Source organism: Botrytis fragariae (assembly GCF_013461495.1).
Source record: "Botrytis fragariae strain BVB16 chromosome Unknown tig00000050, whole genome shotgun sequence".
In the NCBI taxonomy this organism is placed as follows: domain Eukaryota; kingdom Fungi; phylum Ascomycota; class Leotiomycetes; order Helotiales; family Sclerotiniaceae; genus Botrytis; species Botrytis fragariae.
This window is the reverse complement of record NW_023500992.1, coordinates 571,003-596,647: the sequence shown is the minus strand read 5'-3', so window position 1 is coordinate 596,647 and position 25,645 is coordinate 571,003. Positions and strand designations below refer to the sequence as shown.

Here is a 25,645-nt window from a genome sequence, read left to right as displayed (position 1 = left end):
AAGAGTTTGTTTGTTTGGAAAAGAGCTGAGGTTCTTCCCTGCGTATCTTCTTCTTTATCAGTTGAACGCATGGCAGAACAGAACGGATGATAAGATCAATGCAAGACGTGTAAGTGTTGACACATCGATCCTGTACAACAGGTCTCAATCTGAGTAAGCTTCAAGGTTCAGTTTGTTTTGTGTTGTTGTTCAGATTCTCATGTAAGATCTTAGTTGTTTGGTTGTTCAGTTGTTCGCACGTGGAGAAGATTGACGATCTACGGAAGCGAAAAAGGATCTGAGCCCAGCAAACAAACTAGTTTAGTTTAGCTTTAGTTCTAGCAAGAAATGATAATAAATACGGGTAACTTTGAGGTCCCAGGTAAAACATCATAAAATGTAGAACAAGCACAGACCGATCGGGCTGGAAAGGGAAAAAAGATAAAAAAGATACTTCATAAAAAAGAATTCTTATCTCACTTATCTCGTATCCGCATTCCTCCCAAAGAATTTTGTGCCATGCTGCATACACCACACCGAGAGCATCATTGATATGTTTGCTCGTCTGTCTAGGTAGTTTGCGATATCTAGATCAGGACTATTAGAGTTCGTTCGACCTTCGATAACTTTCCATGGCTGTACATTTACTGGTAGTGATATCATCTATAAGGTTAAGATCAAAACCAAGGTAAAAAAAAAACTCAGTATCAAAGAGTGTAACTAATCTGTAACATGTAGATTTTTCACCTCGTATTGCCACAGTACAAACAAATGAGTTGCGTTGCGCAAGTTCGTAACAGTTACATATACACTCCGTCTCTACGGGGCCTTTTCATTCATTCTGATATATCACCCTGCGGGGCATTTCCACTTTCTATCTATGATACTCGGTACCGATTGATATTGTACTTTATGTCTTTCGCTCTGGGTATCGAAAAGTTTCACGATTCGGGGTAGTGGATGCAACTTGCAAGAAACTGTTGCCCCACACAATGTACGAAACACTGCATGCCAAAGCATTCCTTCTCAAGTTCTCTGAAATCTTATATCAAGTTAAAACGTCTTCAAAACTAGGAGATCATTGGTATGCTCAGTCTTTTTTTCTTGGGATGACGAATTGAGTTACATGTACGTAAGCAAGGGAGGCTGTTTTGATTTGTTGAGTCTCGATTTAGACTAGACCATGAAGTGATGTAGAATGTCTAATGAGTGTATCCTTATTGGAAACTAAAGCTAAGGTCTATAATGACAGATAGTCATGTGGGATGAAGTCTCTGTATTCCATGGGGTTGGTAAGTGTGAAAAAGCCACAACGAATATTAGGGCGGGTAGAAACAAATTCATCGTCGTCGTGATAGTCTTTGCGTATGCTTATATCCTAGTGTGACAGCTCCAGCATGATCATGTTTGCCATCTTACACTATCTCAATGACTATCTGCCCCGCCCTCTCAGCCCTTCGCATAAAATTGTTATGCCAGCCGTAGTTCTCAAAGCCAACGGCTCCAACCCTATTGTGCAAATATCCTACTCTTTTAAACCGTCGAAAATTCGCCCTTTCATGCTCTTTCAATACAAGTGCGCATATCCCGCTGTCAACAATATTTCCCACCATACAAATCCATACTTTTGTATCTGAGCACAAGTAATCTTCTTGGGTCTTGTCTTCAACCACGTCTACGTTCATAGCAGACAACTTGTCTTCAAGATCTCCGGCGATGGGCAGGTCAAGAATATTAGCAGCCGGGGAGAGCTTACTCATTATCGATTCGAAGGAACCCTGAACGTCGAGATAGACATTTGGCCAGAAATAAGGATCGTAGTCTTCGTCTAATGCATCTGCTTCTAAAAACTGAATAGTATGTCTGGCGTCGAATTCCAAGTATGGGTGCGTAAAGATCTGGGCTGCAATGAGGATACATCTAATTCGTATTAATCCATCACAAACTGAACCATATACGGATCGTCCCACGGCTGGTGGCGCAATCTGAGTCGCAGCATAACGAATACAAAATTTTGCAGATTGTTCAAACTTCTCTCCAAAGTTTGAATGATAAACAACCGGGCTACAAGGTGATTCTCCTTCAAAATCGACAGAAGCCCACGACCAAGTAGGAGCCCTGTACGGTTTCGCTCTTGAAGGAACACAATTGCCTTCAATCACCTTGACCCACCAGCAAAGGTCACTCGGAAGATTACGCATCCACAGCCCAGCGAGATACAACTGTCCGAGTTGTGCATTGGGGAGTATAAAGTACCATGAGAAGCAGTGGACCATATCAGATGCTGCAAGTAAATAGCTGTTATGGAGAGAGTCAGAAATTGCCAATTAAGAAATAGGATCTTGAGTAGTTGTGACTGCAGTCCGATAATGACTCCCTTTTAATCCTGAATCCACTTGGAACACTTGATTCATATCGACGCTGAACCATTTCGGGATGCTGAAAGTTTGAAACTTAGAATACATTCCACTACTACTCCAGCTTGATGGAGACTCCTACGAAGCAATGTGAATGTGGAAAGTGGTTACAGACTCTGAAGCATGCTTGAATTTGAAACTTGAAAAGAGAGTTACAAAATGGTGCCAACATTCACTAGCTCCATCTTCGTCAAGATTGTATAAAACTTCGTTTGTGAGTTGTGGCAGTAGTTTCTCGTTGTCATAATTCGGCTTGCGGTTTAATTGGATTGATATACCACATTCGCATTCAATTTTACAACTGGGTGCAAAACTCTGTGCTGCGTAAAATCTGATGGACCAAGAGAAGGAATTCTGTAGAGTAAGATCACTAGGGACAGTCAGCAATCAAGCCAAATAATAGGTCTAAAAGAAAACGAACTGTCTGCAGCCTAGGACAAAAATCCTGCCGAGCGTCACGTCCGGATTCATCATATTGAGGACTTGTAGATGATCTGAAGAATAATGTAAGAGACTGGATGAGTTTGAGCTTTGTATTTCCTGTCCGTGATTTTTGAGAAGGGAAGAATCTAAAAGCAAAAACCTATCTCAAAATTGCGAGTGTAGTTCAACTTCCTAAAGTTGAACGGGAAAGTATGGCCATAATGGTCGCAAATAATCACAAAGGCAAAGTCCCGAAGGAGTGTAATTTGCCAGGCAAGAACTACCTACATGATGACCGGATTTTGAATTAAAATTTGAATCTTTCAATTTTGGAGGGTAGACAGGCACCGTGTTCAGCAGTCTCGATCAGTGGATATAGATGTGACTATTCAATCAACATTCGGAGTGGGATCAAGATTTTTACTGTCACATTACAGCCCGAGCTATTGGAGGCCTGGAGAAGATCTCTCCAGTTTCAACATGAGAGGAAAGTGCAAGTATTCTATCATGCGCTCTTTCTCGAATGCACTCATTTCCTCCTTGATGAGCCTGGACTGAAGAGACTTCTGACGGCTTATAACGTAAAAATACTTTTCTTAACGAGATACTATCGTGAAACAGACAAAGGATGAGTAGATCTGAAAAAAAAGAAACAAAAAACAAAAACAAAAGAAAGAAAATCGAGGATAGATGAAGAGGAAAAGGGAAGTCGAAGCTTTTACGAAATCACTACACCGAATATCTCATTTGTCCTTGGATTGAGGATGCGGTTGATACATCATTGTGGTCCATTGATGGAATTTTGCTTATATGACCTAGTGAGTATGACCTCGAGCTTCTCAGATGATAAGTTAGAGATGGACAGCGAGCGCATATCCAAGAGAGTGTACAGAACATATATTTAAATCAAAGGAGACCGAAAGAAATAGCTTGAAAGTGGTTAGGATGGAGTGTATCAATACCTACTTACTGATGAATCCATAGTAGCGACATGCTCAAAATCGCACTCTCTCAATCGTGATTGAAATTGGCAAGATATAATATCGATTGATGCGAAGTGCTACTTGAGTTCGGTCTCAAACAGGGACTCTTAGCACCAACAGAAGTAACTCCATAGAACTATAAGTTTTTGAGGTTTTTGAGAGCATTGATACTTTATGTTCAAGAAACTGCGCAATGGATAGTGCAAACTGAGTTCCACATGATTGGAAAGTAATACAAACTCGTCGATATATCTTGTCAAAAACGAACATCAAGGCAAATGTGATTTGAAAAACAAAAAACAAAAACAAAAAAACAATCTGGACTGCTTGTAAATATTGTACACTGAGTACTGTATGAAGTACAGATTATCAAGAAGTCACCGGTAGATGATCTCGTGATCCTGGCAATCTTTCTCACTTCACCGCCTTTACCTTTGCCGTCAACCAATTAATTCTGCCAGCACAGAATAATTTCTCATGGATAATCAATCAACTCCCGCAGTGGGAAAAAATATATTGATACATTCAAAGTAGTTTGTATTTATTATGCTCCGGCAGAAACCTACAACATGTCTGCTCTGTTCATTCAGAGCAGCTCAAAATCCGCCGATTCAAAAATGGCCTAGCAGATCTATGTCCATGAGATCTAGACTACCCAGTCGACCAAATCGCATGAGTCTGGCGGGCGCAGGAAAAGTTAGCTCGTCGCCAACAAAAGAGGGACCTGCAAGGAGAAAGCAAGATGGGCCTTTTGGGGGAATGAATCTGCGAGAGGCGAAAATTCGTGGAGTTCCAGAACGACCATCAGCAGCACAAGAACGTCGATCATCAAGGCTCGATCGCGGGGATAAAGATGATAAGAAGAGCAGAGGTTTTCATGCATTGAAGATGCAAAGGGCTCTTTCGCCAGTTTCATACACGAGGAGGTCGGATATAAAGGATAGGATAAAGGAAGTAGATAGCTTCGAGCAATTTGCCCTGTTAGACAGTGTCAAGGAAGCAATCTACAAACAGGCCCTCCCAGAAATTGAGAGCCATGTTCCGACACCGGTACAGAGGATTGCCGTACCGGCCTTGCTTGGGAATCAACAGAAGAAGGTGAAGCAAAGTGAAAGTGAGCAGTATTTGATTGCTGCTGAGACTGGGTCAGGGAAAACATTGTCATATTTAATACCAACGATAAATGCAATCAAAATTGCAGAGGCAAAGGATGCGGAGATCGAGGCGTATGAGAAAGAGTTACAAGAAGAGAAATTACGACAAAACAACTTAACACTGGTTTCACCTCCTTTATCAAATATGCCACATCCTACGACGGGCAGACCAAGAGCAATCATACTTGTGCCTACATCTGAATTGGTGACCCAGGTGGGAACACTTGTAAAGGCGTTTGGGCATACTGTTAAATTCAAATCGGCCATGATTTCCTCTAATTTCTCCGGGAAAGTCATTCGTAACCGTCTTTTCTCTCCATCTGGAATTGATGTACTTGTATCTACCCCTCACCTTCTCTCCTCTATTGCCGACTCCGACCCAAACATTTTATCTCGCGTCACTCATCTCGTAATTGATGAAGCCGACTCTCTCCTGGACCGAGGCTTCTCTCCTCTCACATCAGCAATCATTGATCGCGCTACTCCATCGCTCGAACAACTCGTTCTATGTTCTGCAACTATTCCTCGCTCTCTCGACTCATTCCTTCGCAAAAGATTTCCCTCCATTAACCGTTTAGTCACACCAAACCTTCACGCTATTCCTCGACGTGTCCAACTCGGCGTCGTCGATGTTGAACGTGACCCATATCGTAACAATAAGAATCTTGCTTGCGCAGACACTATCTGGACCATTGGTAAAGCGGCTGCTGAACACGATGGGCCCGTCAAAGGAGTAATGGATGTTAAGCGCATTTTAGTGTTCGTTAATGAGCGCGAGAAAACCCAAGAAGTGGCTGATTATCTCAAATCTAAGGGTATAGATGCCATCGCTCTTTCTCGTGATACTCCCGAGGAGCGCCAGAGTGAGATGTTGGCATCTTTCACCTCGCCCGCCAGACTCAGCATGCCGAAACCAGATTCTCACCCTGGATCTTTATCAGACAATCAACCGAATTATGTGCCATTCGGAAAGGTCGCACCTCCAGTTAAGAGACAATTACCTAACACCAAGGTCTTGGTTACTACAGATTTGGGCTCGAGAGGTATCGATACTGTAGCTGTAAGACACGTCATTCTATATGACGTACCACACTCTACCATTGATTTTATTCATAGACTTGGTAGAACTGGACGTATGGGGAAAAGAGGAAGAGGTATAGTTTTGGTCGGAAAGGGAGATAGGAGGGATGTGGTTAAGGAAGTTAGAGACGGTATGTTTGAGGGCAAGGCATTGATTTAAAAGGATGTAATTGTATAGATATGAATAGATGCATGATGCGTACAGCATATGAAGGGTTTTGGGAATTGGGTGCATGGGTATTCGAAATCTCAACCTGTAAAATATATGGACATGACGTGGAAGATAAAAAAAGACGGATGTAGATACAAGACTCTCGCTGTATGCATAGAAGACAGAAGATGAGAACTGATCTCGAAATATTAGTACGAATTTTCCAATTATCCAGACTACCTCTTATAGTATGGTATGCTTGCTTTTTAGTCTTTGCTATTGACTTCTATCTGTCATCTAACTATTCCCGTTCGTTCCTGCTCGTAGGTCCCCTTGATTCTATGATACTGGCTCTTACTTCCTCAATCCACCAGTTGCACGCAGCACCATGGACGTTACCCTCATTAGGAGACCGGATGCCATCATAGAACCGCAGTCAGATGTGATCGGTTATTAACTACATCACATTTTAATTTTGACATCAATGATAGAAGTAAACTTTCAGTGGAGAGGATTGTATTTGGGACGTACTCCAACCAGAACCCTCGCCTCAAGGTAGGGAAATCAAATTACGCCCAAGAATTTGGGCCATGACATCGAGAAAGACTATGGCAATTCGATGCGATATTGTGAGCTTCATTGAGATAGAGCTACTCGTGGCTTTCGGAGAGACTGAAAGTTTCGTCATGGAGGGGGTATTGGCGTGTTGAGAGGCCAGCTTAACCAATATATGAGGCTTTGACAAATGCACTGCAAACATGTCACTCCTCCGGAATAGTTTGAAGACCATACACCATCTTCATCCCTTCACGTCTATTCATCCTGTGACTTTTCAGTGCAGATGGAGAATTTGTATTGTTCGACGAGACATCGCAGCAAATAAACATGAATGTCGCAGCAATGAGAGAAAATGGCGAAAAAGGAGTTAGCATACAGAACGTCGAGTGGGATTCGGACGGATATGCTGGACTAGACATTGGTATGGTGCTCATGAATAACGATGAGGCGATTTTTGCAATGATTATAAGACGCCCGGTGGGTTGGTGGGTATTAAAAGTCGAAGTCTCTCTGGGGAATCAATGGGAAACACAAGGCAAGTCAACAACACTGTGTGTTTTCCAAAAAGTTATACGTATCCGCGCGGGTCTGCGCAGCATTCCAGTCTTGCGGTTGAAATGGCCTTGTTATCCCAAAATCTTTCAATTCTTGGACGGTGGAATGATCCTTATGATTGCAGAACAACAAGACGTACAGATGGGCGGCCAGCGTTTACCTATTGTGGGGTCGAGGGGCAGCTCTCTAGAGAAGCGCGCTTACATAAGCTGGATCAAAATTGTCCAGTTGTCGACCAAGCCGCTCGCAACTTCTTTGGATTGAACCAGAAAGAATCAAGACATACATTTTCGAGTGACGCATCTCCACCCGAGCCTTTGCTAACTCCATTAGTATCTCATAGACCTAGCTATATGGAGTCATTGGACGGCGAAAGACATTAGTTGAAACTTTCGTTTTCTATGCCTCTGAACGACTGACTCCTTGGCCGAATTGTGGGGCTGGACAATTCCTCACCGAGTGCGAATATGGAAGTAAAGAGGATATCCACGAGGAGACGTCCTGGTTGGAAGAATCAGGTGAAGATTTCTTAGTGTGTCAATTCATTGCATGAATCCTGGGGCAGACTGAAGCAGTTGTACGAGTAGTCACCGTTCAATGAGTTGAGCCTCCACGCGATATGATGTGCCACCACATACGCAATGGCAATATGCAGTGAGGTTCTTACAAAAGTCAAGCCTTTTTCACAAACATACAAGATTGAGTTTAATCAGCAGGATCGTGACCAATGATGTGGCCGTAAGCGCACTGAAGTCAGATGCTAAGCCTCACTAGGTCTGTTCAACAGCCACAGCAAACAACAGGGTTTGATCGGTTAAGACCGTTTGACTTCATGCCTGTTGGAAAAGCAGAGCGACGAGATGTCTAAATGCCAACATATTCTTGAATATAAAGTTCATCACCTCATGACTCTATCGGTAATATCACCTTACATTCTCACCTGAAAAAAATAAACAAGTGTTGCTACCTAGCCAGTGAGGCGAGGCCTTCCTTTACGTAAACTATCTGTGACTCTACGGTCATACAAACTAGTTCGAATTTCCTCTCTCTTTACCATATCTACATATTTAGAGTCTTGCACCTACACCATACTGCGTGTACTCATCAGAGTTCATCACCAACATGAACGGCTCCGTTCCTCATGACACGATGGGGAACCCTGGACATCATCCAGCTGGGGATACAACTGGGCAGGCAACCTATGGCTACTCACAACCCCATATAATCGACATGTTTTTTCCGGGATTTTCACTCTTCGCAACTGCTCTGAAGAACTACACCTCCATCGACCTCAATATCTACATCCCCATGCTCATGATCCTGGGTATGCTAGTATTCTGTTGGCAATATCTCGAAGCATGGTTCTGGGTTGAGCTTGACGCTCATTTTATGTCAACTGCTGATGTTCGCATCGATGATGAAATGTATAACATGGTAATGGCATGGGTATCTGAACAACCTTTTGCGCAACGATCTCGTCATTTTGTCGCCAATACTAATTTGAACAGTCGTATGTGGTTTATGTGGAACTTTAATGAGAATGATGAAGAAAAAGAGGAGGAGGATGATGACTTTGAGATCGACGAGGATGGAAATCCCGTTCCCAAGAAAGCATCCGAAAAGGAGAAGAAAGTCCGATTCACACCAAGCTTCGGAACTCATTACTTTTGGTACAAGAGGAGACTGTTGCAATTCAGACGTTCGCAGACTGCATCATTAAATAATTCGGCTGCGAGTGAAAGGGAGGAAATCTCAATTTCTTCCTTTGGGAGAAATCCTCGTATTCTCAAGGAGTTACTTGATGAGTGCCGCCAAGCCTTCATTAAAAACGATGAAAACAAAACAATCATCTACAGAGGCGGTGCCAAGGGCGGTTCCTTCGGTGAGCCGGGCTGGACTCGACTCCTTTCCCGCACCTCTCGCCCCTTCTCTACGGTTGTCCTCGATGACGTGGTAAAGCAGAATATCATTGCCGATATGAAAGATTACCTGCATCCATACACGAAGCGATGGTATTCTAATCGTGGTATCCCATATCGTCGTGGATATTTACTCCATGGGCCACCTGGCACGGGAAAGAGTTCCCTTAGTTTCGCAATTGCCGGATATTTCAAACTTAAGATTTATATTGTATCCCTAAATTCCGGTTCGATGAATGAAGAAACCCTCAGTACACTTTTCGCTGAGCTCCCCAAGCAGTGTGTTGTACTTCTTGAAGATATCGATACAGCCGGTCTTACCCACACTCGTGACGATAACGAAGACGAAGAGGGTTTTGAATTTGACGAAGAGGCTGGTCCTAAATCTCCATTGACCAAGGCAACTAAAGCTATGGAGGCTATGACAAAGAAAAATGGCGGCAAGGATCAATCGGGTAAGATCTCTTTGAGTGCATTGCTCAATGTGATTGATGGTGTTGCATCGCAAGAAGGAAGAATCCTCATTATGACGACAAATCACATCGAGAAGCTAGATGAGGCACTTATCAGGCCCGGCCGAGTTGACATGACTGTTCACTTTGATTTGGCTACTAAGGAAAACATGGAACAAATCTTCAAAAGTATCTACGCAACCCTTGAAGGAGACTATCCTGAGCTCAAGAGCTCTGAAAGTGGATCTTCAGATGACGGAAGTGTCAAATCGGGATCTTCTAGAGGGAGAAGTCCGCAGAGTGTTGTACCAGTCAACAAGCGGGGTATGCACAAAAAGAAGCCTAGAAGTCCTTCGAAAGAAAGAAGAATACAGGCAGAATTAGATCGAATCATTGCGGCGGAAGAGGAACAGAGAAGGATCGAGGATGAAGAGAGAATAGCAAAATTAGCGAAGCTCTTTAGTGAGAAGGTTCCTGAAGCAAAGTTCAGTCCAGCGGAAATTCAAGGTTACTTGTTGAAGCACAAGAGAAATGCGGAAGATGCCGTCGAGGGAGCAGAACAGTGGGTCAAGGAGAGAGAGGAAGAGAAAGAGAGAGCGAAATTGAAGGAGAGTGAGGAGAGAGAGAAGAGAGAGAAGGAGAAAGCAAAGTTAGAAAAGGAAATTGAAAATTTGAAGAGAGGAAAGGAGGCTGAAGAAGGCGATGGGGGCGAGGAAGATGAGGATGAGGAAGGAGATTCTGAAAAGGTAGTGAAAGAAGTTGAAGCCATCAGGGAGCAGACCGAGATGGTTAAGAAAGAGGTCGAGGCTCTTAAAGATGAAGTCTTCGATGGAATGGAGAAGAACATCCAGAAGATGGAGAAGGCTGGGATTAAGTTGAAGGATATCGAAATGGCAACTGGGAAGAAAGACACACATAAGTCAAATGTGGAGATTGTTGAGTATGCAGAAACTGGATCTCAGACTGCTCGAGGTAAGATCCTCGTCTAGGAAGTTATTTTATTTTATGAATCAATGTAGGATAGATATCTTAACGGGGAACGGGTATCGAAAGTGGCACTTTGGGGGTTGGGGTGTTAGGGCAATTATATTTGGAGTTCTGTATTTTGCTATCGTCTGTTGGCATTGGTTGGTGTTCATTGGCAATGAATGGTATACAGAAAACTTTATTAGAAGATTGTGTCGAGATGATGAATCGTAATCGAACCGGTATTATATACACATACTTTGTGTGTGCTTTGAAATGGTAAATGAATGAATGCTAGGAATTGATATGAGCAGGGACGATGCAGCGACTGTCAATCTGGTAAGTTGGCTGACATGATCTCCCACAATACAAATTGGAAGAAATCGGAATGATCTTTCAGAAGAACTCTATGGATTTGTCAAGAGATTAAAAGCGTCGAAGGTACCATGTATCATAAGTTTATACAACATAACATATTTCCAAGCAACAAGTGACGATAACTATGTGAGAGGGAGAAATATTATGTGTGTGTGTGTATCAGTGAAATCTCCAGTACGGGAACGTATGCCCTAAATGCGGGGGAGAAGAGCTAGAAGTTATTAACTTGGTATTTAGTCGTGAATTGATAATGGAAGTGAAGAATATACCTAGTAGTGAGTCAAATGCATTAATTCATGAAGTGTGTTTATACAGAAATCATAATACAGAGCATTTGATTGGATGGGTTTGGGAAACAGATAGAATATTGTTTGAATTTATTTGGAGGGAGGGTTGGAATTAGATATAATGAATTGACTCTGTATTGATATAAACTATACTTCGTACTGTGTACTAATAAGCACCTAAAATCTTCAGGCTACCCGCCCGCTTCCTGATCCCGCTAGACTTATTAGCAATAAGAGCCATGCGGCAAGTACCTACCACCAATACCACCAATACCACCACTACCACCACACCACCACACCACCACTACCTACCTAGTACATATTACCCTTTATATTTACTTCGAGGTTCAACACTCGATGGAAAAAAAATCCCCCTCTCCCATCAACAACAACAAGAAGAAGTAAAAAGGATTAAAAATTGTGCGTTTTATTGCATTTTGCACAAAGATCAAAGTATCAAGTCTTTTCCTTCTTTGAAATATTTCACGACGATACGAATTCACAAATGATCTCAGTCATTCCTTTTTCCAACTTCACCTAAAAAAAATCAAACAACCCACCTACCCACCTGCAGTTTTTCGGAATCATACAGTCGCATTACGGAAACTTCGATGCTTACGAACAATACATTGGATTCTTCTACCATCTACGAATTTAGAGCGGCAAAGGCTGCTCGCTTTCACGACGTCTTCCACAAAGAAAAGAAAGCTTTCTTCGCAGATCGTACCTGGCATAGAAACCGATAGAGGCCCTGATTTCCCCATATCGTCGGTGGAAGGTCGCGAATCACAATCCCCCACCGATCTGCCTTTATTCGACACTTCTGCCCAGGAAATTCACCGTGCAGAATCTCTACCTCCTCATACCATACCTTCAAATCGCCTACCTTCTTCCCTCTTCATTACCGGCGATCACATTCCTTCTGCTGCGAGTTCACCAACTGGGGCCTACGCGGACCTATCTTTAGATAGCGATAAAGGCGGGGAACTCACCAGCAATAAAAATCGTCGACGATTTCCTTCCGAAGCTTTCGAATCAGAGCAACGAGGGAAATCTCCACGGCATAGGGCGATCATGGGTGGTGCAGAAGATATGCCGCAGAGGTCGTCGTCGCCGTTGAAACGACCAGCCTCGGAATTAGAACCAGATGTACCGTTGTCAAGCCAAAAGGAAGATGTCGATATGGTCATGGTGCCAGACACACAAGAAGACCCAGAGATTGTGATTGCAGCTCCGACCGCAATCAGAGCAGTATCAATGGATATGCTGAGAGATGAATCTACCAAAGAAGATGGTGCTCAATCGGTGCCTGCCACTGAAAACGCTCAAAGCATTGGTAACATTCACTCGCGCTGCTTGTGTATCCAAGTACTGACGTGCAAGTATAGATCCCAAAACAGAAATTCCACCCATCGACGTTCAGGTTGCGACTGTAACAAGTCTAATTAGAGCAGCGAGAGATGGGCCACTCACCGAAGGAGACAGAACGTACCTAGTTTCGAGGAAATGGCTTGAAAAAGTTACTTCGAATACCTCAGAGGCTCGAGCGAAAAGCAAGAAAGTGGTGGAAGAAAAAATTGGGCCAGTCGATAATTCTAACATCATTCAGCAAATCATCCCTCAGCCTGGGCGCGAGGACTTTGTTCAACTGAAGCATGGAATTGGGGAAGATTTGTTCGAATTGTTTCCAGGTGACGCATGGAATATGGTTCTAGAATGGCATGATATAGTGACGGGCACGAAACCAATCGTTCGATTTGCACACAACACAAACCCTGACAAAGGGCCTAATGCAATTGCGAATGTGGCTTACGAATATCATCCTCCAATTTTCCATATCCACCGTGTGTGGTCTGAACTTGGCGATAAAGTGGATGCAGCCATCAAGTCTGCAAATCCGGATGCGCCTGTAGTTGTTGCGAGTAGATCCATGAGGATGCATGATTTCTTAAAACTCATAAAGGAGGTTGCGGGGTCCCCATCAAGCAAAAAATACGTCTTTGGAGAGTGCCAAGAACACTACCCGCCGCGGACCCAACCCTTTCAAGTGTTAATGGTGCCGCTACCCCTCCTTCATCCAGACCTGGGACACCGGCAGTGGACACTAATGGAACAGCTCCTGAAGTACAAGATTCATGGAAGAAGCTATTACTGGGTGTCGCAGATTTCACCAAGGTGGAGAGAGATTCGGGTAGGATGAAGGTTGATTTTGAGGATTCGACAGTGAACGATAACTACAATGGCAATCTGAATTTGGGCCAATTAGGGCTTGGTGATGATCAAGCAATTGTCATCGATGAACTTGTCGAGGGCAAAGATGGCTTTGTTTCGAACACGAGAGCCTCGCCAAATGGAAAAGTGAACGGCGTTGGGCGTAAAATCAATTCAAGCATCATTGTTAGCAGCCAAAATAATAGCGGTCGTAACAGCCCAGCACCATCGTCTGGATATAACCTTCGTTCTTTTAACCGAAAAACGAAAAATGGACGCACGCCAGGAACTGTTGGTCTTGGTAACCTTGGAAATACCTGTTATATGAACTCTGCTTTACAATGTGTTCGAAGTGTGGAAGAGCTAACAAAGTATTTTGTGCACGATGTGTACAAGGAAGAACTCAACAGCGATAATCCTCTAGGTCACGGAGGTTGCGTTGCTAAGGCATATGCAGATCTTTTGAAAGAAATATACAAGGAGCCTGCACCAGTCTCAGTCCAACCGCGGAACTTCAAGAATACTGTCAGTAGATTTGCCACTCAATTCTCAGGATATGGACAACAAGATTCTCAAGAATTTATTGGATTTTTACTTGATGGCCTCCAAGAAGATCTCAGCAGAGTGAGAAAGAAGCCGTACATCGAGAAACCTGATTCAACTGACGAAATGATCGGCAATCCGGAAGCGATCAGAGAAATGGCCACCAAGGTTTGGGATATTACGAAGCAACGAGATGACTCGGTGATTGCAGACTTGTTCACTGGAATGTATAAATCTACTCTTGTCTGTCCACATTGTGACAAGGTCAGTATCACTTTCGATCCTTTTAACAACATGACTTTACAATTACCGATCGAAAACATCTGGACTCGAGTCGTCAATTTCTTTCCACTCAATGACAAACCGGTTTCCATAGTGATTGAGATGGACAAGCATGCAAGCGTTGGGACACTCAAGCGTATTGTCAGCCAAAAGGTCGGAGTTCCAGCGGAGAGAATCTTCTCCTGTGAGGTATATGAAGGAAAATTCTACAAGTGGTACCTTGATCACGAAGTTGCTTCAGAAGCCATCGAAGGCGCTAAGGACATAGCCAACTTTTACGAGTTGGAGACAATACCTACAAATTTGCCAAAGGATTCGGGCAACAAGCATACTGGTTTCAACAAGAATAACTCTGGAGACAACGAGCATTTGCCCTGGGACTCTCCAGAGGCCGAGAAATTACTCGTCCCAGTGTTTCATCGTCGTCCCAAGCGTGAAAGATTTGGCAAAAAACCTCCTTCGGGTTCGTGGGAACTCACAGTCACACCCCATTTCATAGTGCTTAATTCTAACGAGGTAAGAAATTTATATTTATTTGCTATTAGACTTCTTTTTATCAAATCATTAACATCTGACAGGCACGAAGCGAAGAAGCTATCAAGCGAAAGCTTTTAGAAAAGGTGGCCACATTCACTACATGGCCCAGTATCAACGAAGAATCTGATCCTTCTAGCGCGTCCGAGAGTATTGATCCAGACTTGGTTGTCACTACTGGCTCTGATGCAGACTCATCTGGAGACGGTAAATTTGTTGCTCAATCTCTGGATGGGGAAGATGAACTGGTCGATGTGGCTATGAAAGATTCTAATCCTGTTCCTGAATCTACTGAGCAAAGCCCTAAGTGAGTCGACTCCTCTTGTTTCGTGATATAACATACTAACGCTAGATAGTGCACCTTTGAAAGTCTTCAACAGTCGTCGGCCAAAATGGGTGGATCCAGCAGAGTTCCTTTCGCCCGAATTACAGAATCTTTTCGAAATCTCCTACATCGTTGACGCAAAGGGAGGTATACCAACAGCTTGGGCTGTGAGCCTAGAGTCCACCAGGTATCCGAAGATATCTGAAAGGAGCCCGCAAGTACATCAAATCAACGAAGATGATAATTCAAACGATTATGATGCTGTAGACAGTACATCCGGATCTGTCTCTAGTAAATCCAGTAGGGAGAGTAGCGATGATACTAACGGGTTCGCTCCAAGCATGACGAGGATGAATGAAGAAAACACGAGTGATGATGATGCTCTGAAGCCAATCTCTCCTCAAAGAGTAAGTTTTTTCAATATCAAGATTGTTGATAGCATGTTCTATCTTTCGTGAAAATAATGATTCTTTGATTTTTAGTGATGCTAATTGGTAAACAGGCTCTTCCAGTACGACCGGCTGCGCCAAAGTCGGGCGCTAGGGTAGGTCCCAAGAATAAACGTCGCACACGTAACATGAAAACTTACTCAAAGAAGGGCAAATCAGTTGCACGAAAGCGAGAGCAATCCGAGGCTGGGTCTGAACAAAATGCTCCTGATGATGGCCCCTTGATCCGCCTGGGTGAAGGAGTTGCTGTTGATTGGAACGAAGATGCATGGGAAACGTTGTTTGGCAGTTACAACGATAGCGACCACTTCCGTGGCAGACCTACTTATGAAAATCCTCCTACTCTCGTCGATTCACATCTTGATTCAAAGCGTCAAGCTCGTGAGTCGAGAAGAAAGCAAGGTATCACTCTCGAAGATTGTCTTGATGAATTCGGCAAGGAAGAAATTCTTTCTGAGATGGATACTTGGTATTGCCCTAGATGCAAAGAACATCGTAGAGCAAGTAAAAAGTTCGAGATTTGGAGAACGCCAGATATTCTTATCATGCATCTTAAACGTTTTAGCGCTAGTGGCTTCCAAAGGAATAAGCTTGTCGACCATGTTGATTTCCCAATTGAGGGATTGGATCTCTCATCACGAGTTATTGAAGCACAAGATGGCAAAGAAGAGATATACGATTTAATAGCTGTTGATGACCATTATGGTGGTATGGGCGGAGGGCATTATACCGCTTTTGCGAAGAACCTCTCTGATCAAAAGTGGTATGAATACAATGGTATGATCTCTCTCCAAACTCAGTCAATGCCAATAACCAACTAACTTCATCAGATTCTTCGGTGTCAGAAACGAAAAATCTTAACAGCATGGTCACAAAGAACGCATATCTCCTTTTCTACCGAAGACGTTCATCAGAACCTCTTGGTGGTAAGGCTTTGCGTGATATCGTGAACTCTCTTGATAATGCTTCTTCAGATGAGGAAGATTCGGGGAAGGCAGACGCCTCGGCGAAAACTCCTCCCAGCATGGGTCGCCGAGCGCCTTGACAGGAGTCGGAGCAGCTCTCCGTCGGCCAGAACTTGGTTCGGAGGATGGCGAGGCGATGACGACAGTAAATCTACAGGCTCTTGAGCGTGTTCCACTCGACAACGATGATAACCAAGGTGACGAACCATTTTTCGACAATCATACATACCCACCTTCATATAGCGACGTCCAAGCAAGTACTGAGACTGACGAAGCAATAGACATATCAGATCAAAATAATGTTGCACCAAGTCTTCATCAACAAACATGGGGTTTCCAAGCATTTAACCATAATTCTCCAACATTTGCTTCTGGTGCAGCTTCTGAAGCTGGCGAAGCTGGTAGTTTATATGGTAGCGATGGGATTGAACATGGCTCTAATCCAGATCAGGCTACCAAGGATGAGCGAGAGCTAGAGTTTAATGCTGCCATGGTTGATGAAGACTATCAAGAGGAGAACTTCATACCTGATACCGATGTCGAGGGTCCAAATCCCCTTGATGTGATGGCGATATCAAACGCTGTAAAGCAACGCAATCGAGCAGAGCAACACAATTACGAAATCCCGGTTGAGACCGCAGAAGATGAGGAGCCTGCTACAGAAATACATGTTGAGGAGGGTGAAGGGGTTTAGAGTTGATTAGGATTCCTTCGATTTATCATATTCTCTCGTATGAGTGTAGTTCATGGAAAATAAAGGAGTTTTGGTATTGATTGCTATTAGCAAAAGGGGGGTGGGGATGTGGGTGGGATGAGAAAGTTGACTCAACACAAACAAAGAATTGGTGGTTTTGCACAAATGATGTGGTTATTAGACATGAAACTGAATATGCTGTTATGATTTTTTTTTCGCTCTTATTAGCATATGATCTGATGATGAGGGGTGGGGTGGGATGGCTGGGTGGGGTGAAGAAGAGGGGTTGGAGTGAAGTGAAGAGGGGTAGAGTTGAAGATATCCGATACATGCATGCAATGAAATGGAATGAAGTAAATATTGAATCTTTTCTCTTTTGATTTCTACTTTATTGATTTGATTGGTCGGTGAATGAAAGGGGGGAGGAATGTGGTGGGTGGGTGGGTGGGTGATATGTAGTTCGTGAATGAATGAAAGGATGGATGAATAGATTGGGTGCATTGCATACATAAATACATGAATACGTGAGATGTTAAAATAGGAAATCAAATTAAATAAGATGAAATGAAATGATTGATTTGACATGATATGATATGATACGATATGATGTGAACTTCATAATGAAAAAATTTGGAATAGGACACGAAGGGAATGGGTAGGGAGAGAAGGGGAGGGGAAGGCAAAGGAAGGTATCAAGAATTGAAGATAGGAGTGTGTATGTCAGATGATTGTATCTTTCTTCGCGCTTGGTGATACAATCATCATATTGATTTTTGAAATTTGAAATTTGAAATTTGAGGGGGCGATGGAATGTTTGTGGGTGATATATGTGATGTATATAGAGTGTAGGGTGTGGATGTAGGGTGTAGGGATTGTTTTGCTAGGTTGGATTTGGTGGTAATGTTATGTTATGTTATGTTATGAATATGGTGGGTGGTGGATTTTATGGTTATGTGTGAGAGAGTCGGAGAGAAGGAGAGGATAAAAGTGATTATTTGATATAAGGTGAAAGAATGTTAGGGTCTTGAGAGTCTTGAGAGTCTTGAGAAAGAGGGTAGGGGAGGAAAAAGGAGTTTCTGGTTTATGTTTGTATTTGTATATTTGGGTCGAAGGGGTTTGAACGACGTGGTTGTGTGGGTTGGTTTTTTTTTCCTTTTTTGTGATTTCTTTCGATTTTTTTCGATTTTTTTGATAATGTGTGAGAGAGTGGGAGAGTAAGAGTGATTTACATGGATTGGGTTGGGATAATAGTAGGATCTTGAGAGAGAGGAGGGAGGGGATGTATAAGGGATTTCCCCTTTTTATCGGCACCCTCACTCGTGTTCTCTGGTGTAGGGGCTCTCAGAGAATGCGAGTGCTAGCTCACCTGCGATATTGGAGATTGTGAGAGAGTGGGGTTTGGTAGTTGAGGGCTGAGGACTGGGGTGAATTTGGTTGTTTCGCTTGAAAGCTGGGTATGTTTTGGGGGTGTGGGAGATTTGTTGTACTAGGGTTTTTGTGGGAGATTTTTATATAATGTGAGGGTATGAGGGTATGTGTATGATAGGTTGATTACAGGGCTATACGGTGATTTTGTGTGGGTTTGTAGTATGCAGTAGACTCTTAGATATTGTGGGAGGGGGAGAAGAATCTAGGGGAGCAGAGAGCATCACGCTATTTTCCCCTATTAATTAAAAGAAGATGATAGAAAAGCAAAGGGAAGGAGATTGAAGACGAAACAAGAATTCTGCAAGCCAGGTTTTGGGACTATGTGTGTAGTTGTACCCCGTCCCCTTTCCTTCTTCAATATCTGGAAAATTTTGGCTTCCCAGCGCTGGGATGTCGATTTATATCATTTGTTGCTTTTAGCACAATCTCGGGGTCACTCAATACACTTCCCCGTGCGACGCGTGGTAATTATGTGGATGGATTCTTCTTCTCCATGATTGTGTCTCCTCGAGGATATCTGTCTTTCGTCAGAAACTTCGGTGCCGCTAGACTAAGTGAAGATGATTCTTGATGAGAACCCTGAGTTCGCTGACGAAGATATATGGATAGTGGTAGTGGGTGTGGGTGTGAGAATCGTAATGGATGCGATCCCGAAGATACCGATCATAGTGAGTGTGTCATCCGGAACTATGGTGTCTGGTGTACAGGATTATGGTATCCGGTATTCAGAATTTTCACAGGATACGAGGGAAGATGTACTCATGATGAGATAATTTGTGCAGATAGATCTTTGGGAGAGAGTTGAATGTAGAGAATGCTATTCATTTATGGGTCTGTTTAGACTTCACACGAGAGGGTTTTCTTCATAGTATAACGGAAATTCTCAAAGAGTATTGAATCATTGACGATTGAGATTTTCCCTAGATGTCCGTCCCGGGAATATGGGCTGACCAAGACGCATGAAGGACTCAATGGCTTGAAGTATTACTGAGCTATCGCTGTGCTTCTGACAGGGAGATGACGTCCGGCGAACAATGCTTTATCAAGATGAAGCAATTTCAATGTGCAGCATATATACGGCCCAGACAGTCGCGCATGCGGAGGTGCACTTATTGATCAACCTTTTCCTGGTGACAATTTGCGATTTTCTCAGGGCTCTTGTGTGATTCTATGCCAATAGGGGTACTTGAGTGATGGAGTATGGATCGAGGCTCTACTGATATTGTTGAGCTTCTGCGATCTCATTGTTCGAGTTTGACTGGCGCATCGAATGCTAAGGTTAGGTAAATTCATTAACTACAGAAATCATTAATTTTGAATTCTTTTGTGGTATCGATAATTCGATATTTCGCCAAATCTCACAGTGATGTCTTTCATCTTCTTTCCCTAGTATAAAATGAATGAGGAATGATATTATATGGACTGGACAGAGTTCTGGAGTGTATCGTCCGGGGGAGTCTTGCAAGAGAGAGAGAAGAGATCTTTGATTGGCCGACTCGGTTAGCTAGAACTTGCCAGCCGCCGAATGGCAGTGGGCCGAAATCCGTGTTATCCCACTATCATGAATTTAATCTTTGAACTCTATCGGAACATTAGAGGTTGGAATGGGACAAACAAATACTTATGTCGATCCATACCCTCAGGGATTTATACCAACATACCCACAATAATATCCCAGAACATCCCCCTCCTCGATCTCTCTAGACCTTTCGGTACGTACCGAGCGCACGGGCGTATTCTCGAACCCTTCTAGAACTTTGCGTCATCATTAACCCCTGAATAAGTAAATCTCCATCATTGTTTGGTCCATTGCACAGAGATTGCGGGATGTTTCAATCATTCCTACTCGCCTGTCACGTTAAACGCGATACTTGTAATGTCATTGGTCGCGTGTCTAATTGGCATGTGGGATTCGTCAGTAGGTTATTGGTAGCTACCTTCCTTATTTTGACCTCGTGACCATTTTTCATAAGTTTATCATTTGGTGAGCTGGAGAAGATGTCTATTGCGATTGGTTTTGATATATCACTTAAATTTTGTAGAAACATTCCCATAACTTAGCGTTATTCCCCTGACGCTGATGAATACTGCCTGGTGGGTAGATGCTACGTTAATTGGTCAGAGCAGCTTCTTAAGCAGATGACCATGCAAATGAATCCTCCGGTTATCATCCAAGCATCTGTGTATCATAGTAAGTGCTATATGATAATCTCTCCGAGTCTTTCATTCCATCCTGTTTAAGCATCAATATTGTCACGTGATCATTCTCTAGCGGCTAAACACTAGCCATGCATGGCTTGACGTAGCCTGACGTCGCTTTGTCTTTTCGCCTCATTCCTTTTTGACACCACAACAGATTCTCCGCGACAAAACGACAATCCGGAAAGATGATCTCTAGGAACATCGCGAATAACAAATGAAGCTCGAATCTAGCATCTAGATACTCACCAGCTTGATCAGGGCATTATCGAAGATCTTTCGAAATCAAAACGCGACAAGAAGACATGCGATACAGGCCATCTCATTCTCGCACAACTGGCGACTTTATTATCTCCGTTTTTTCGAGATTTCACAAAAACTCATTATCTAACCTTTTTTGGGACTTTCAAGTATCAAAATGCGAAGTCGCTACCTTTCGAACCCATCGTCGTTCTCCACCGCGATCTGTTCGAACCATCCCCGAAATTTTTACAACGCTCTTATATGTCTTGATTTAGGCTCATTGATTGAAGCAAAACAAGTGTAATGCTACGAAATAATACGCAGGATAATGTTTAGTCTCACAAGAGGTATTAGACAGACGACAAAGATGCGCTGCATTTTGAACAATGTCCGCTAAATTTATGATTAGGTAGCACGCCCGGCGCATATATCGACATGACTTCACTCTTCTTGCAAGTTAGTTCTTCACGGCGATTTTAATCGATGCAGGCATATCATTGTTTGAGTCGCGTTGAAGTTCGTTGCACTGCTGACCAGTTTCAGTGAATTTGCATAACAGTCACGTGAAAGTGTCAATGATGACGTCTGATACGATACAACAAAACACAGTCACGTGGTGAGCCGGTGGTTGTGAACTTCTCGACAGGATATCGAATTGAACGCTTCATACGCCAAATATCCAATTCATTTTGGTATCTTCTGCATAATTGAACCCCAGCAATTCTATCGATACACTTGCGCCGTTTATATAACTATACCAACTCCAAACCAAAATATGTATGCCGCCTGTCAACTTATCGTCCTCCTCACCTTCCTCCTCTGCCTTGTCCAACTACTTTCTTATCGTTGCGCATGCCAGCGACGTATTGAATGGATTTCCTCCATTACCATATATTCACGGGGGGGTTGGTATACATATTGCTCGAGGTCATCTAGTATAAGAAGTAGTTAGCATAGTTTCAATGAACCGGGCAGCCGCTATCACTCAATATTTCAAGTTAGTCGGCGGCGTCCTAGGGTCTTTTATCATTAAAATTTATATATATATTCGAACTCCTCAACAGATTGTGCTTTCAAAAATATATAAATATAACTAACTTGATGGGTTGTGTGTTGAGGGACGGTGCCTGAAAATGATAGCTGTGATGGTAGGTATGGCGATTGATGCAATGCCGAAAACTATAGCGAGAGTATTGTCTAGAACTAGTGGAGACTATTAGTACAGGGCATGTGGTAAAAAGAAGCATTGCTTGAGAAAGACAACTTACTCATACTTGAGCTTGGGAGTAATGAAGATAATATTCTGAATATGAAAATCAAAAAGTCAAAGTGTATACACCGTGAAGGAGAAGAGAGTGATAGTGGATGAATGGCAGTAGTGGATGTGATGCGAGAGTATTTAGAATCTCAGAGGGGTGTCTATAAAATGAATTGCTGATTTGCGAGTAGCAACCCCTACGGAATAGACCACCATCCGCCCACTGAGTCCCTGATTTCCTCTAAAGGTCGCCTTACCCGCCCTTGAATTACAGGGTCTGACGAATAGGACACCCTTGAACCAGATCCAGGAACGAATTCTAAAAACTCACTTCTACCAGGTAGTATGCTTAGAATTCCACCATAGGATGGGTGTGAAGCTACAAATCCGGTGACGGTACTTAGCGTCGACCATGCAGGGGATCGATTTACGCCGGTACACAGCCCCAGCCCAGTCAGTCTAATCAATTATTGTGCGCAATTTTCATATCTTCGCTTAGTCATCCATTTTTTTGTATCACGCACCACCCGGGTGGGAGGCCAAACGGAGGATTCGAAGCCTTTCCCCAACTTTGTCTTTTCTACAAGACGAACCATACTCAAAATTTAGTTCCATGATTCTATCAAATTAACAAAGTCGAATCATACATTGATAATAGGACAAGACTCCAAAGGCGCTGAGACGATCTCGATTCTCGATATCAAAGCTCATACAGAATTTTGATTTGGTTGTTCTTCGCTTAAAATTCCGCTCATCTAATCAGCGGAGTAATACTTCTCAAGGCCTGAATGAATAACAGAGTGATGATAATTGTGAAATCTTAATCCCCAAGTCGTGATTCCAGACTTTGGTTTAAAGCTCGGGAAAGCTCGAGCTTTGCTTTACTAGTACAATCCATGGAGCTGATCCACAGCTAGCTTCAGCCCTGCCATTGAGGTTGCGCACAGACGTATCTAGACTTATAGAATACTGGCGAACCATCACAATAATTTAATGTCCACTCGCAAGATAGTTTTAGACATTCAAATGCCTAAAAATGCGAAGCCAGAAATGAAGAGTCCTTTCTCAAAGCTATTTCGCCTAGTCTCTTAAATCGTCACTCAAACTGAGATCTATACCTCTTTTGATATGCTCGGTTAGCGTTGGTTTATCAGATGCCAAGATTTTAAAAGGCTTCATTGCTTGTAGGTTAAACTACCAGGAAACCCTGGATTTCTCCATGAATGTTTAGCGATTCTCGAAGATGGAGTAATGAAAATACAAACCGTAGCCCGTGAATGTACGATCAAAATCGGGGGGATTGAACAGAAGCGCCCAAATGTTCTGCTGGGAACGTTAAGACTTGTGGAGTGAACACTCAAAAAATAATAAGATCATGTGGTTGGTGATGATAGTATAGGCATGAAAGAATTTCTTTTTGCTCATTGCCGTTTGTCATAACTTGAGGTCGGCGCTTCATTCAATCGATGAAAGTATTGTATAGTACTTCTGTCTTCTAGGTTCAGATAGAGTAGATTATGAGCAAAGGCCAGAAGCCACTCCAATGTGTGAAATAACTTTGAATCTTGATGAGATCGGGTAAGACACAACCCACGGGTTGGAAAGCGATAGTTTTTCAAGATCAAGGAATGCTCAGGGATATCTATTCATGCACTGTCGCCTCTATTTGAACAATGCTTCCAATGTAAGAGTTCTAATCCCTTGTGACATCCAAAGCTATTCAGATATTCGTATTCACATGAACATCTAAACCCTCTCAGACATTCAAACCCACTCAGATGTTTATTCTCATACAGATATTAGCTCTATTTGAACATTCAGCTTAGTTCAAACATTCAAAGTGATTTGAAGAATGGACTTCGTTCAAACATTCATATCTAATTGTGTATTCCTGATTATATTATCAATGGAGGAAATCGAAATTCCGTAAGCAAATAGAATAGATGACTGGTGAACTTCCACTAATTTTCATGGTTCTCTCTGTATGTGAGAGATTATGATAGTCGCTTGAAGCCAACTACTCAAAATATGCGGTGATAGGTAATTAACTTTGAGAATGTGCTTAGTATCCTATAGTAATTGACCTTCAAGAAGAACAGCAATTAGTTTGTGGAACCCTACACTTGGGACAAAGACTCGTAAACATCTGATAAATAGAGAAAGGGAGAATTTTCTGAGTTGAATTAGAATGTAATGAGGTCTTCGTTAGCGCTAAATTTACTTTTAGTGTATTCAGTGAAGAAGAACGATGTCCAGCACATGACTCCTAGCTAGTACGTTCATTTCCCTACCAATCTTCCAAAAAGAAACTCACTTCTAATTCTCTTCTTCACTCCTATTACCTACCCAGAAATCATGCACCAAAATCTTCATCAACACAACAAGTATTCCTGACATTATGTTCATTCTCATCTCACTCTTCGGTTGGTTTGGGACAGCCTGGAAGTCACAACCTCTGGTGCCGTGAAGCCCCTGGATACATGAATGGCCATTCTAATTTGGTACACATAAGAACCGCGATGAGCACATTGAAGATAATATTGTATCGTGAGTTATTGACATAGGTTATCTTATTATGACTATGGCAGAGCTTCAATTTTTGGCGCGAATTCTCCCACGATGATGGCCGTAGAGAAGGAAATCGCGAAATCTTGGGAAATTTGACAAAATTGGATGAAAAGAAGAGATTAGAAGCTACTGAAAAGCTTTTGAGAGACCATGAGTTTCTTACGAAAGTGGTCGAAGAGGACAAAAACCTTCTGATAGATCTCGGGTTTGTTAAGAAAGTGGCTGAGGCGAACCTCAAGAACGACCTTGAGAAGGGCACTCTTTTGATTGAGTTATAGGTTTTCGAGTGTCCGACTTGGACTTAGGGGTATAATCGGTACGAGAGGCGTTGTTATTCCATGGAGATACGAATGCTATCAAGATTATCTTGAAGTCGAGGGTTGAATTTATTAGGTTTAAGTTTTGAGGACAATTTTTATCACAAAGGGGATCTTATCTAAGATAATAGAAAGCTCCTCGTGAAGGGATATAGGGTAGTGCTGGGGCGCCAAACTTTAGGATACTCTGGATTGTATTCTGGCAACATCTATCGACGAGAGAGAGGGGTGGGCCTTGGGCAGATCGAATATATTTCATACATCTGTACAAATGAAACTCAACATCAAAATTTCAGCGCCACCTTGAAATCGAATCCATGTGAGGTT

General features: G+C 42.7%; 6 protein-coding genes across 6 annotated transcripts; 4 read left to right on the top strand and 2 right to left on the bottom strand.

Moving 5' to 3' along the window:
* Positions 1–1,394: 1,394 nt before the first annotated feature.
* Positions 1,395–2,870, bottom strand: Bfra_004200 (putative heterokaryon incompatibility protein; the record flags this gene model as incomplete). Its single annotated transcript, XM_037334606.1, has 4 exons — positions 1,395–2,201; positions 2,508–2,648; positions 2,675–2,750; positions 2,818–2,870. 4 exons carry the CDS (start codon positions 2,868–2,870, stop codon positions 1,395–1,397), a joined length of 1,077 nt encoding a protein of 358 aa, XP_037193140.1.
* A 1,478-nt stretch (positions 2,871–4,348) lies between these two features.
* Positions 4,349–6,196, top strand: Bfra_004199 (putative atp-dependent rna helicase mrh-4 protein; the record flags this gene model as incomplete). The annotated part of the gene is made up of 1 exon (XM_037334605.1): positions 4,349–6,196. The coding sequence occupies one exon, from the start codon at positions 4,349–4,351 to the stop codon at positions 6,194–6,196; it is 1,848 nt and encodes a 615-aa protein (XP_037193139.1).
* A 179-nt stretch (positions 6,197–6,375) lies between these two features.
* Bfra_004198 (uncharacterized protein) lies at positions 6,376–6,897 on the top strand (the record flags this gene model as incomplete). The annotated part of the gene is made up of 2 exons (XM_037334604.1): positions 6,376–6,440; positions 6,693–6,897. The coding sequence occupies 2 exons, from the start codon at positions 6,376–6,378 to the stop codon at positions 6,895–6,897; spliced, it is 270 nt and encodes an 89-aa protein (XP_037193138.1).
* Positions 6,898–7,072: 175 nt separating this feature from the next.
* Positions 7,073–7,564, top strand: Bfra_004197 (uncharacterized protein; the record flags this gene model as incomplete). Its single annotated transcript, XM_037334603.1, has 1 exon — positions 7,073–7,564. One exon carries the CDS (start codon positions 7,073–7,075, stop codon positions 7,562–7,564), a length of 492 nt encoding a protein of 163 aa, XP_037193137.1.
* An 858-nt stretch (positions 7,565–8,422) lies between these two features.
* Bfra_004196 (putative ubiquitin specific peptidase 11 protein) lies at positions 8,423–17,305 on the top strand (the record flags this gene model as incomplete). Its single annotated transcript, XM_037334602.1, has 9 exons — positions 8,423–10,643; positions 11,961–12,638; positions 12,691–13,224; positions 13,266–14,854; positions 14,917–15,179; positions 15,229–15,604; positions 15,700–16,423; positions 16,477–16,572; positions 16,626–17,305. The coding sequence occupies 9 exons, from the start codon at positions 8,423–8,425 to the stop codon at positions 17,303–17,305; spliced, it is 7,161 nt and encodes a 2,386-aa protein (XP_037193136.1).
* A 4,710-nt stretch (positions 17,306–22,015) lies between these two features.
* On the bottom strand, positions 22,016–22,447 carry Bfra_004195 (uncharacterized protein; the record flags this gene model as incomplete). The annotated part of the gene is made up of 3 exons (XM_037334601.1): positions 22,016–22,107; positions 22,274–22,372; positions 22,444–22,447. The coding sequence occupies 3 exons, from the start codon at positions 22,445–22,447 to the stop codon at positions 22,016–22,018; spliced, it is 195 nt and encodes a 64-aa protein (XP_037193135.1).
* Positions 22,448–25,645: the final 3,198 nt, after the last annotated feature.